General features: G+C 49.5%; 1 protein-coding gene across 5 annotated transcripts in view; it reads right to left on the reverse strand.

Annotated features, from left to right (window-relative positions):
• Positions 1 to 12,055, reverse strand: part of MRPL2 (mitochondrial ribosomal protein L2) — a 35,056-nt gene extending 23,001 nt beyond the window's left edge. The window contains exons 1-5 of one of the 5 annotated variants that reach the window (XM_029592800.1): positions 11,842 to 12,055; positions 9,533 to 9,654; positions 7,782 to 7,862; positions 1,395 to 1,599; positions 486 to 627 (exon numbers count right to left, since the gene is read on the reverse strand). In XM_029592800.1, the coding sequence (XP_029448660.1) occupies positions 486 to 627; positions 1,395 to 1,599; positions 7,782 to 7,853 (419 nt within the window). In that variant the 5' untranslated portion in view covers positions 7,854 to 7,862; positions 9,533 to 9,654; positions 11,842 to 12,055. Of the gene's footprint in view, positions 1 to 485; positions 628 to 1,394; positions 1,600 to 7,781; positions 7,863 to 9,532; positions 9,655 to 9,747; positions 9,932 to 11,566; positions 11,691 to 11,711; positions 11,746 to 11,841 lie in introns of those variants that run through there. The other 4 variants (XM_029592798.1, XM_029592797.1, XM_029592796.1 and 1 more) reach the window with 4 other exon arrangements.
• Between the last annotated feature and the right edge of the window lie 669 nt (positions 12,056 to 12,724).

The raw sequence follows: 12,724 nt of genomic DNA on the forward strand, positions 1-12,724 counted from the left end.
AGGGACAGTGATGTGAGGGTGAGGGACACTGATGTGAGGGTGAGGGGGAGAGGTGTGACAGTGATGCGAGGGTGAGAGACAGTGATGTGAGGGTCAGTGATGTGAGGGACAGTGATGTGAGGGTGAGGGGGAGAGGAGTGACAGTGATGCGAGGGGGAGTGACAGTGATGTGAGGGTGAGGGACAGTGATGTGAGGGTGAGGGGGGGAGGAGGGACAGTGATGTGAGGGTGAGGGGGGAGGAGGGACAGTGATGTGAGGGTGAGGGGGGAGGAGGGACAGTGATGTGAGGGTGAGGGACAGTGATGTGAGGGTGAGGGGGAGAGGAGTGAGAGTGATGTGAGGGTGAGGGACAGTGATGTGAGGGTGATGGGGAGAGGAGTGAGAGTGAGGGACAGTGATGTGAGGGTGAGGGGGAGAGGAGTGAGAGTGAGGGACAGTGATGTGAGGGTGAGAGGAGTGAGAGTGAAGTGAGGGTGAGGGTTACCTGCAGGGATCGTATCGCACTTCTATCACTCTCTCCTGAAATGGGAGCGGCTCCTTCCCAGCTTCATAGCGCAGCCGCTGAAAGTCAATCATGCGGTAGCGCTGCTTGTGTCCTCCTCCAATGCCGTGCACCCGGATCCTGCCTGTCAGAAGGTACCCAGTTACTACTTCCTGTCAGAAGGTACCCAGTTACTACTTCCTGTCAGAAGGTACCCAGTTACTACTTCCTGTCAGAAGTACCCAGTTACTACTTCCTGTCAGAGGGTACCCAGTTACTACTTCCTGTCAGAGGGTACCCAGTTACTACTTCCTGTCAGAAGGTACCCAGTTACTACTTCCTGTCAGAAGGTACCCAGTTACTACTTCCTGTCAGAAGGTACCCAGTTACTACTTCCTGTCAGAAGTACCCAGTTACTACTTCCTGTCAGAGGGTACCCAGTTACTACTTCCTGTCAGAGGGTACCCAGTTACTACTTCCTGTGCCTGCACCCCCCCCTCACACACATTCAAAACAAACTGCCCTCCCACCACTCCCCTTCCCCCTCCCCACCAGTGCTGTCCCTGCCACCTCCCGCTCCCCTTCCCCCTCCCCACCAGTGCTGTCCCTGCCACCTCCCGCTCCCCTTCCCCCTCCCCACCAGTGCTGTCCCTGCCACCTCCCGCTCCCCTCCCCCCTCCCCACCAGTGCTGTCCCTGCCACCTCCCGCTCCCCTTCCCCCTCCCCACCAGTGCTGTCCCTGCCACCTCCCACTCCCCCCCTCCCCACGATCCACCGGTGCGGTCCCTGCCCTCCCTCCCCATGCCCACCTGCGTGGTCCCTGCCGCCCCCCCTCCCCTCCTGCCTGGTTCCTGCCCTCCCTCCCCTCCCCACCTGCGTGGTCCCTGCCCTCCCTCCCCTCCCCATGCCCACCTGTGTGGTCCCTGCCGCCAGTTTTCTTCATGCCTATAGGTTTTATGGTGTATTTAGTCCTCAATTTCCAGTATGGATTGGTGGTAGCGAGGTTGGCAGAGGTGAGGAATCCCCGGCAGACCTGGGTTATCTTTTCAGGGCACAACAGGAGCTGAGGAGAGAGAAGAGCAGTGCGCCAGCTCTGCAGCCCAACACGATGCCTTGCCTGCCATGGGACAGAAAAGACAGCAACAAGTATCCCAAACAGATTCTTCCCAAATCAAGTCAGAAACAGCACCCTGGGAAAATATCATTTCTGTAGTCTGCATGCACTGAACTGCATGTTTTGTACGAAAAACCTGGAGCTATGATTAATGAGTAACGGAAATCACAGCCTCTTATCTCCCAGATCCTATTACTGGTACGGTGAATGTTTACATCTGAAATTACATTTTTCTCACTTTAACAGAGAGTTTGTAAAGACAAAAGGAAAATTGGTTCTTACCTGCTAATTTTTGTTCCTGAGGTACCAGGGATCAGTGTTGCCCCCCCACCAGCAGATGGAGACAGAGAAGTCTTTGACTGACATTGCCCTGTATCTCGAGGTGCCACCTGCAGTCCCTCAGTACTGAACTGCACCCAAGCCAGGGGAATCCAACTTCAAGTCAACACTAACGATAAACACATTTTTCTTTCCCAAACAAGCAGAGGGAAGATAAAAATGTGCAAACTCATTCCAAACCCCGTTCACACAAGAGCAGTGTGTGGAAGCAAAACCGGAGCCATTCACAAGAGTAAACCTTCTGAGAAACTAATCAGAAACGATCGAGTGGACTCTCCATCCCTGCTAACCTGCAATGGGCGGGTGTCTGGACTGATCCCTGGTACTACAGGAACAAAAATGAGCAGGTAAGAACCAATTTTCCTTTCCCTGTACGTACCCGGATCAGTCCAGACTCCTGGGATGTACCAGAGCTCCCCTACATGGGGTGGGAGAGATTGAAACTCCCCTTCTCCAAACCCCATAGCCTCAGGGCCTGGGCATCCAAACGGGAATGCCTAGTAAAAGTGGACAAGTAGCCGCTTGACAGATTTCTTGCAGCAAAACTTGGTGCCACTCTGCCCGGGAGGCCTCTTGCGAACGGGTAGGATGTGCCCAGAAACTGGTCGGTACCAGCCAAGCTTGAGCAGTGAATGCAGAGCTGATAGCCTCTTCCAACCAGCGAGAAGACTTATGTCCCCCCCTACAAAGGCTACGCCACAGCACAAAAGGATGATCCGACAGACGGAAAACTGATCGTAACCTCCAAGTAACGCAACGTCCGACCTACGTAAGACTTGGGACTGAGGAGTGGAGGAATTCAATCCGGAAAGGAAAAGAGCTCCACAGACTGATTCAAAGAAAAAAAATGGAGGAGGGAACCGTTCTCAAGGACCCTGCAGGGATCGTTATCTGCGAGAAGGGTTCCCTGCACGACAAGTCCTGAAGCACAGACACCCACCGAGCAGAAGAGATAGCCACGAGCAAATGCTCCTTCAAGGTAAGATCCTTTACAGGTTCAAATGGAGACATAAACAGAGCCCTGAGAACCATGATCAGGCTCCAGGAAAGACACGGACTCCGGACCGGGGGACGCAAATGTTTCACCTCCCCTCAGAAAATGCACTGCATCCGGATGCGCAGCCAGGGCAACTCCCCATACCTTGCCTCGAAAACAACCTAGAGCCGTAACCAGGACTCACAGGAAAACTAAAGGATAAACCTTTAAGGAGACCATCCTGTAGAAAAACCAAGACTCAAAAATTCCACACACCCTGACATAAGCCAGGGAGATATAGCAAGAGAGTAGCAACCACTGCATCCGAATAACCACTATTCCTCAGCCGCTCCCTCTCAAAAGCCAGGCCACTAGACAAAAGCGATCTGCCCCATCCAAACAAATGGGACCCTGACACAGAAGATTTAGCAGGAAATGTAATTTCAAAAGACCAACCACCGTCAGGTTGACCAAGTCCAAAAACCACGGCTGCCCCAGCCATTCCTGAGCCATGAGGATTACGTCACCTGGATGGCCTTCTATGCGACAGCACACCATGCCGACTAACGGCCACAGTGGAAGAAACGTAAGCAGAACATCCGCCGACTGAAGAATCTCGGGGCCTCGGCATTGCGGAAAGTTGCCAATAAATCCATGCACTGCTTGCCCCACTTGTGGCCTAACCGGCGAAAGGCTTCCTCCAACAATTCCCACTACCCTGAGCCAGAGCTGGCTCAGGAAAACTGCTTGAACGCTGTATGTGCCTGCGATGTGGGTGGGTGCTAACCTCCCCAGGTGCAGGTCCACCCCGCAGAACAGCTCCCAGGCTTCCAATGCAACCGCCCGACTCTTGGTACCTCCTTGGCTATTTATGAAGGCCACTGTTGTTGCATTGTCTGACAGGATCCTTACTGATCTCCCCCTCACCAGAGGGAGGAGATCTAGCAGAGCCAGCTGGACAGCTCTGGACTGTAACCAGTTGATTGACCACAAGGATTCCTTCCCCGATCAGCAGCCCTGCACTGATGGGTCCGGACAGACGCTCCCCAACCGGAGAGACTGGGATTCATAGTTAGCACCATCCAAGACGGAATGACTAAGTTTACCTCCCCAGCGCAGCTTGTCCAGAGTAAGCCCCCAAGAGATACTGGAGCGCAGAGACTCTGTGAGAGGAAGCTGTAGCTGAAACTACTCCTAGATCAAGATCCAAGGGGATAACAGAGCTTGCTGTAGAGGTCACATATGAGCAAAGGCCCATGGAACCAGCTCCAAAGTGAAAGACATTGACCCGAGGACTTGCACGAAATCCCAGACCCAACAGCGCGCGAACCTGAGCTCGTAACTTGGCGATCCGTTCCTCAGTGAGTCCAATTCTGCCTAATCATGTGTCGAAAAGTGCTCCCAGGAACTGTAAGGTCTGGGTGGGGACAAAGGTGGTTCTTGGCCTGACTGACTATCCACCCCAAAGGACCCCAGGAGCTGGAGGACCTGATCCACAAACGTCTAATAGAGGGAATACGACTTTGCTCGAATCAGCCGTCATCCAAGTAAGGATGAACAAGATGCCTTCCTTGTGGAGCACTGTGGCTGTCACCTTGGAAAAGGTCTTGGGCGCCGTCGCTAGCCTGAACAGCAGGGCGCAAAACTGAACATGCTCCCCCATGATCATGAACCTTAGGAATCTCTGGTGGATGGGCCGGATGCCTATGTGGAACCATGCTTCCATTAGGACCAGGAATTCCACCTTGTGGACTGAAGCAATCAGGGAACAGAGAGTTTCCAGGTGGGACCGAGGGACCCTGAGAGTCTCGTTGACCTTCTTTAAGTCGCGTATGGGCCAGATTGTACCTTAGGTAATATGAAGTAAATGGAGTAGTGACTTGCCCCTCGTTCATCCAGGGGCACGTTACAATGGCTCTTAGCTCACTGAGGCGACAGACGGTCTTTTTTTGGTATGAGCATGGAGAGACCAAAAAACGATCTCTGAGGGGCCAAGCAAATTCTAAAGTGTAGCCCTGTTTTATTCCACTTAGGATCCACTGAACTGTCATAACTGCGGCCCATTCCTTGTAAAAGAGAGCCCGCCGGCCCCCTATGACCAGAAGAGAGGAGTGAACCGGTCCCACTGCATTGGGAAGATTTGGCTCCACCCATTCCATGGGAGGAACCATCTCTGCCAGAACATTGGCCATGAAAGGACTGGCCCCATGACCTTCCTCGATGAGGATCCGGACGATCTGGAGGCCTGAAAACTCAGATTTAATTTGGAAACGAGGCCGAGAGGGGAAGAAGGTCTTCACTGTAAGCTTATCTTCTGGCAACTCGTGGGCCTTGTTTCCCCCCCCTCCCCCCCAGGAATTTGATGTCCTCCAAGTCCTTGCCAAAGAGCAACCTGCCCCTAAATGGCAAGGAACCCAGCTGCACCCTGGAAGAAAACACCCGCCGACCAGGACCTCCGCCAAAGGAGTCTGCGAGCGGAGACAGCTGGTATCATAGACCTGGCCGAAGTCCTAAGTAGATCATTCAGCGCATCAGCACCATAGGCCACCCAGGGTCTTCATCCAGTACCAGAGCCCCCGACAACGCTTGATCTGGATCGTGGTTGACCGTATTGGGATTCACCCTCTGAGGGTCCGCCACAGGCCACAGAGGAAGAATCTCGCCACGGGCAGAGACATTGGGGTCTGCAGGAGACGCCTGGATCTGGTGCTCCCCTTCTTCCCCAGTATCCTGGGCTCTGTCAGGGCCGAGACCTCCTCCTTTCCAGGGGCCTTGTGGGTCTTGGAAGACTTAGCAGGGGCTCCCTCATCCAAGCGTCTTTTTTTTTGTGCTGCCCACCTGGCTTTAAGAGCCTTATGCAGCCAAAATACAAAAACGGGGAAAAAAAAGGCAGAGGAGGAGTCTGAGCCCCCCCCCCCCAGTGAAGACGCTTGATCCCCGGCGATTTCGCTCCCCCGGAGGCTCCTGCCTGCAGGGATAAGGTGGGGGAGGGAACTCCCGCTCCCCCTCTGCGGCCTGCGCGGGAGCCGTGAGGATGGACAAAATGGCTTCCGTTCCCGCGCTGAGTGGGAATGGATCCCTGAAGCTTGCGGCACCGGCGAGAGTTCAAACGTGTCCGTGACAGTCTCCCAAGTGCTCCCCCCCTCCCCCCAGGAAACAGAGGCTGCCACGTGAGAGCCACATGTGCGTCACCAGCACGCGGCATCGGGGCGGACCAGAGAAGCAGCGTTGGGGGAGCGGGAGAGAGAGCCGTCAGTGGCAAAGATAGGTCAGAGTAGTAAGCAGCACGGAGATCCTACCTGCCACCCCCATATCTTCTTCTTTTTTTTTTTTAAACCAAACTTTAAACAATCAGCACAAACCAGGCTCCGCAGGCTCCCTCTGGATCCCCCCCGGGTGAGTGAACCAGGCTCCCCAGTATCACCCTGCCCGCTGCCAGACAGGGTGAGCTTGCAGGGTCTCCGACCCTCTGCTCAGCTTCCTCAAATAGCAGGGGGAATGGTCCCAGCAGGAGGCCGTAGAGTCTTCCTCTATTACTTGCATTTCTTCTTTCCCTTTCTCTCCAGACTGCAGGCTTTGCACCTCCACCATCTGCTGGAGACAGAGAAATACTGAGGGACTGCAGGTGGCACCTCTACCATCTGCTGGAGACAGAGAAATACTGAGGGACTGCAGGTGGCACTTCTACCATCTGCTGGAGACAGAGAAATACTGAGGGACTGCAGGTGGCACTTCTACCATCTGCTGGAGACAGAGAAATACTGAGGGACTGCAGGTGGCACTTCTACCATCTGCTGGAGACAGAGAAATACTGAGGGACTGCAGGTTTAGCACCTCTGCCATCTGCTGGAGACAGAGAAATACTGAGGGACTGCAGGTGGCACCTCGAGATATAGGGCAGTGTCAGTCAAAAACTTCTCTGTCTCCATCTGCTGGAGGGGAGGCAAAACCCAGGAGTCTGGACTGATCTGGGTACGTACAGGGAAAGGCAAAAGATGCTACTCTCTGTCTCCAAGGAGGCGAAAGGAAGGACAGATTACTGTCCAACGCATCAGAGACATTCTGATAGCCTCGAGGTGCTGCAGGGAAACCACAAGCAACCGCAGACCTGGATTTGTCAAGAGGCTGAAGGTCTGCTCTCTTCCAGCTGTGCTGAATCTCTCTCAGCACCAAACAGCCCCTCCCCTCCCCTCCCAGGATGGATGGTAGGGGTTAAACAAGGCAAAGAGAGGAGGTTAGGAGGGGTTGAATATCCCAAATTCTATACCCCAGATTCTGGAAATTCCCTTCCTAAACTCTCCAACCTCTCCTATTCTCTTCTCAATCCCGGAGCCTTCCTCTTTCCTTCTCGCATTCCTCCCCCTCTTCCTGAAGTGTTTTCCCTCTGATACTTCTATTTATGAATTGTAATTGTGTTTAGATATTCATATCAAATATGCACTATGCATGTACCTTATTTTATTATAAACTGCTTTGATTTTCAAGAAAGAAATGCAATGAATCGAGTAAAATTAACTCTTTTCTCACCCAATACAGCACACACACGGTTGGAAAATTACTTCATTTTTATAACATAATATAAAATACGGCAGCATTTGCCAGTGTGTTTCAGAAGTCTTATTTTTGCCACAGCAAACTACTTGGCTGGGCCTTAAACCTACTCTGAAGCCAAGAAAAGGAGTCACCAGTATCACTGTGGCCGGACCAGCATTCAGGCAGGCAGAGGGGGCTGCTGGGAGGGATGGTGGGGAAGGGGAGGCCGATTGGATGGAGGCACAGGGAGAAAGAAGAAACCAAAAATGCAAAAAAACCCAACAAAGTACAAACATTTTATTTAAAAAAAGGTGATGAAAGCAAGAGAAGGACTAACCTGGGAGAGCAGAGAAGCTTGTGAGGATGTCGCCAGGAGCCTGAAGGCTCGTGAGAGTAGAGACACTGACATCGATATCGTCTGCCGAAAGAAGAGAACAAGAAAGCTAGTCAGGACGAGAGCCAGACCGGAGGGGGAAGCTCCCACTGCAGCCACCAGTCCCTACATCAGGTCAGGAGGATCCCCTGCAGGCAGCCGGCCACATCACTGGAGGAGGAGCCACATGGACCCCACCTTGCACTGAACAGTGGGCAAGTGAGAGCCACTGAAGTGCCACAGAATCTTTCTATTCTCTACTATGTATTTAATGAAATTTATGAATTGCTTTCTAGACGTAAAGCAAAGTACTCAAAGTGATGTACATATATATAATCACATAAAAAGAGTCCAATTCCGGAGGGAGAGAGAGAGGAGAATCGGGGAACGTAGCGCTTATTTCCACCTGCTGCTGGCCGTGAAGCAAGTTTGCACTCCTGACCAGCTGGACCGGCCCGTGACGTCGGACGCCGAGAGAGGAGGCGGTCCCGGAAGCGGCTTAAGATCAGCCGCGCTGCGGCTCGCAGCAGAGCCGGCGCACGCTGAAGCCACGCGCACTCAAGGGGCACGCGCAGTCAGCGAGCTTTGCCGGGCTTCACCGGATTCGTTGGAATATGTAAGACCTTTTTGATTTACTCCTCTCTCTCTCTGGGTCATCAGTTCCTGTTTTAATCATATTAGTGTAAGGGGAAGTAGTTGGGACTTTCTTTTTCTGATTTATAAAATGCCTCCTAAACGTAAAGGTAGGGTAAGAGTGTTCCCCACTCTTCCAACCTTACCTGCAGTACAACAAGAAATTACCAACTATATGGTCTCACCTATACCACAGGAGAGGGACGCCGAGGACTTTGGTGTACTAAGGGGTCAGTGAGGACCCCTTGTGTCTGCAGAGGAGGCCTCCCTTAGCCCGAATACCGGGCAACCGCCAATACACAGGGCATTGGAAATTACTTCGGGACCAACTGTGAATGGTGATGAAGATTTAGGACTCAGTGTGGGGAATTTTCAAACCCACACTCAGAGTCCAAATGAGAGGAGAGACACTCAGGCTACCCTGTGAGTTTAACAGGGGAAAACGAGAGGTTGCCTCAATGGAGCGGAAGACCCCATGTCTAATATCTAGTCAGCAGGAGTTATGATTCGCCCGGCACTGGTGACAATGGAAATACTATGGGATATGATGGCAGGCATGTCTATAAATATTAAGAATTTGGAAGGGAAAATTGATTCGATATATGGTAAAAATGAGCAAGAATTTCAAAAAATTCAAACTCAGTTTAAAGAAATCAATGATAAGAGTTAAATACTTGGAAAATCAGGAAAGGAAATCTTTGGATTTCAATGCAGTAGTGAAAGACAGGGAAGCTATGAGTAGGTGTATAGAAATGCTTGAAAATAGTACCAAGAAGCTCAACTTGAGATTTTTAAATTTTCTTAGAGTTGTTGGGGAAGAGCCCCTAATTACCTTAAAAAAGATTTTGGTGGAGCAACTTGGTTTTTCCCTGGAACAATCCCCCGCTATTAATAATTGCTACTTTCTTCCTGTTAGAAGGGAATTACCAGGAATGGAAATGTTTCAGGGAGACCTTTCAAATGTCTTGGAGGATTCTTCTATAAATGTTATAAGTTGGGGTACATTATTAGCATCTTTCTATTCTACTGCCGATGTTAATGAAGTAATAAAAAGATATTTTAATAAATATCCAATTACTTACCTACAAAAATAAATAAATGTTTTTCCTGATTTGGCATTTTCCACTCAAATGAGACGTAAAGCTTTTCTGGCCTATCGCCAGGAAGCAATATCATTGGGTTTCTCTTTTCTTTTATGTTTTCCCTGTAAATGTATAGTTAAAAGACAGGAAGATGTGTTTATCTTTTTTGTTCCTGACCAATTAAAGAATTTCCTAGACCAGATGAGGCAACCTACCTCAACCCCGGGTTCCAGTTAAGTAAGGAAAAGTGGGTGTAGGATATGCTAATTGATTTTCTTGAAAAATTTACTCGATAATGCTCCCAATGTAGGAATTAAAATCCCTCTGTTTGATTGATTAAGTAAATAGAGAGGTTAACAATTTTGTTTTTGTCTTGCAAAGTAGGTATTTCCTTTGTTTTATGTGTTAACCATTTATTGATATTTCAACTATGCAATAATGTTTTGATTGTATATTAAAAAACTGATAAAGAATTTAAAAAAAAAAAAAAAAAAAAAAAAAAAAAAAGAGTCCAATTCCAAAAGTGTACCAATGCAACCATATCACAAATATTAATGTGATAAATGTCTAAATCTTGAGGCAGATTTTTGGGACCCTCATAACACCAAGCGGTTGCTTTGTCTATATGACGTTTCTTCCATTTTACCGATCATGCATGATCATCGGTCCCATCCCTAACTCCTGTTCTCTTTTTTTCTTTTCTTCAATTGCTCATAAAAAATGAATGTTTCCCATGTACTTGAACTTCATGCAGTGCTTGTTCATATTTCTACATTAGCCAGGAGGAGCTGATTTGACTTTCGAGAGTATAAATATCTTGGCTTGGGAACAGGTCAATACTGAGGGACTGCAGGTGACACTCTTGTTCATATTTCTAGATTACTCCTCCCCCCCCGCCCAGCAGCCTGAAATACAAAAGTAACACTTGCACAATGCACTGAAAAACAATTACACACAACATTATCAATTAAATAGAAGATACAAATGTATCACGAGCTTAGTACAAGTGAAACAAAACAAATCACAGATTTGATACAAATAAAACATATAATCAAATAATCTCCCTTAGAAATGTGACATGCATAAGAGAGCAAAGGAAAAAACTACAAAAGAGTAATAATACAAGTAAAATTATAGTGAGAGACCCAGGGATCCCAGAGGCTGTGAGTGACCCTGCACCACCTGCTGGAGACAGAGTAAGACTGAGGGGCTGTGGGTGGCACCTTACTATATGTAGGGAAGCCTCACAAGTTTTGCTCTGTCTCCACCTGCTGGTGCGGAGTCACAACCCAGGTGTCTGGACTGATCCGGGTACATACAGGGAACAATGAAATCCCACATAAGCAAACTGATTAGATGTGGTTTCTACAAGCTGCGGATTCTGAGCCGATTGAAACCTGTACTAAGCAGAACAGATTTCAGAATAGTATTGTAGTCTCTCATATTCTCAAACCTTCCTTACTTCTAAGTCTTCCGGCTAGTCACTTAAAACCTCTGCAGCTACTGCAAAATACTGCAGCTAGACTATCGTCTGGAGCAAGGAAATGTGACCACATCAGCCCAACACTGATGGCTCTGCACAGTCAAGAATACATTATAAAGTTCTAACAATAATATTCAATAACATTAACCCGAACAACAATGATCTGCTGGGAACAACATTTAAACCACACAAACCCCCCCCCCCCCCCCCCCCCCCTTCACGCGAACTCTCAGATCACAGAACAAAGGCCTCCTAGAAATCCCAAACTAAGGCACCCCGGAGATATAGAGTGATATAAATTGCTGGCCCAAAACTATGGAGCTCCATGCCAGAGGAACTTCGAACATTAACAGACAAAAAGAAATTCAAGAGCAACTTAAAAACCCGGCTATTCCAAAATGCCTTCTACATGACAGAAGCACCCAGTTCCTCACGACTCAGATAACCACAATAATAATGTAACTATGTTTTCATGTTATACGTCTATATGTGGTACTACTTCCGTTTATAATGAATATCTATCCACCTCATCATAATTATGAATGTTTCACCTGTAAACTGTTAGGAACTAGTGATTCTGACATGGAATGACGGAATATAAAACACTGAAATAAATAAATACAGATATAGGTTGCAGAAGGTACAGCAGCTGAGTCAGGGATCATGCATCTGTTTCCGTCTCTCCATTCCCCTCACCCCGATCATGAACCTTCCTTCCCTCTCTCCTCCATCCACGCCCCGCATCAAACCCCTCCCCAGATCTCACACAGCCGCCTCCTCCTCCGCAGGAATCATTCATCCTCCCGCCCTCTCCCTCCATTCAAACCTCTTCTCCCTTCCTCCTTCCTGCCGCAAGTGCAAGCTCCGTGGCACAGCCAGGCCGCGCAAGGTTGGGCTAATGTTTTCCTGTGGTCCGGGAAGTTATTTATGTGCGGTTTGGGGCCGGGCAGGTGAGTACGAGCTGCCCTTCTATGGTGCTGCTGCTATTTGCTCCGGACTCGAGCAGCCCAGCCAGCAGTCGCAGAGTAAAAACCTCATCGGCAGCAGCAGCCAATCAGAGGTGAGAGCAAGGTGCATTCAGTCGCACAATGATGACTCTTCGGAACGGCAGCCAATCAGAATGAAAAGAACAGCAGGGCGCATGCAGTCGCACAACGATGACTCCTCAGCAGCAGCCAATCAGAATGAAAGGAACAGCAGAGCAAATACAGCAGGAAGAGGAAAGGGCATTCAGTCGCACAATGATGACTCCTAGCAGCAGCCAATCAGAATGAAAAGAACAGCAGGGCACATGCAACATGAAGAGAAAAGGGCATGCAGTCGCACAATGATGACTCATCGGGAGCAGCCAATCAGCGATGAGAAGAATAGCAGAGCGAATACAGCAGGAAAAGGAAAGGGCATGCAGTCGCACAATGATGACTCTTCAGCAGCAGCCAATCAGAATGAAAGGAACAGCAGGGCAGCTACAGCAGGAAAAGGAAAGGGCATGCAGTCGCACAATGATGACTCATCGGAAGCAGCAGCCAATCAGAATGAAAAGAACAGCAGGGCAAATGCAACAGGAAGAGGAAGGTGCATGCAGTTGCACAGTGATGATTCCTCAGCAGCAGCCAATCAGCGATGAGAGGACCATCCTCTGTTTTTCTCCCAACCCCCTTTCTATCCGCCACCTGTCTTACAATGGTGCTCTCTTTCCTCCTTCTCCC

The sequence above is a fragment of the Rhinatrema bivittatum genome, chromosome 3 (assembly GCF_901001135.1).
Source record: "Rhinatrema bivittatum chromosome 3, aRhiBiv1.1, whole genome shotgun sequence".
NCBI lineage: Eukaryota > Metazoa > Chordata > Amphibia > Gymnophiona > Rhinatrematidae > Rhinatrema > Rhinatrema bivittatum.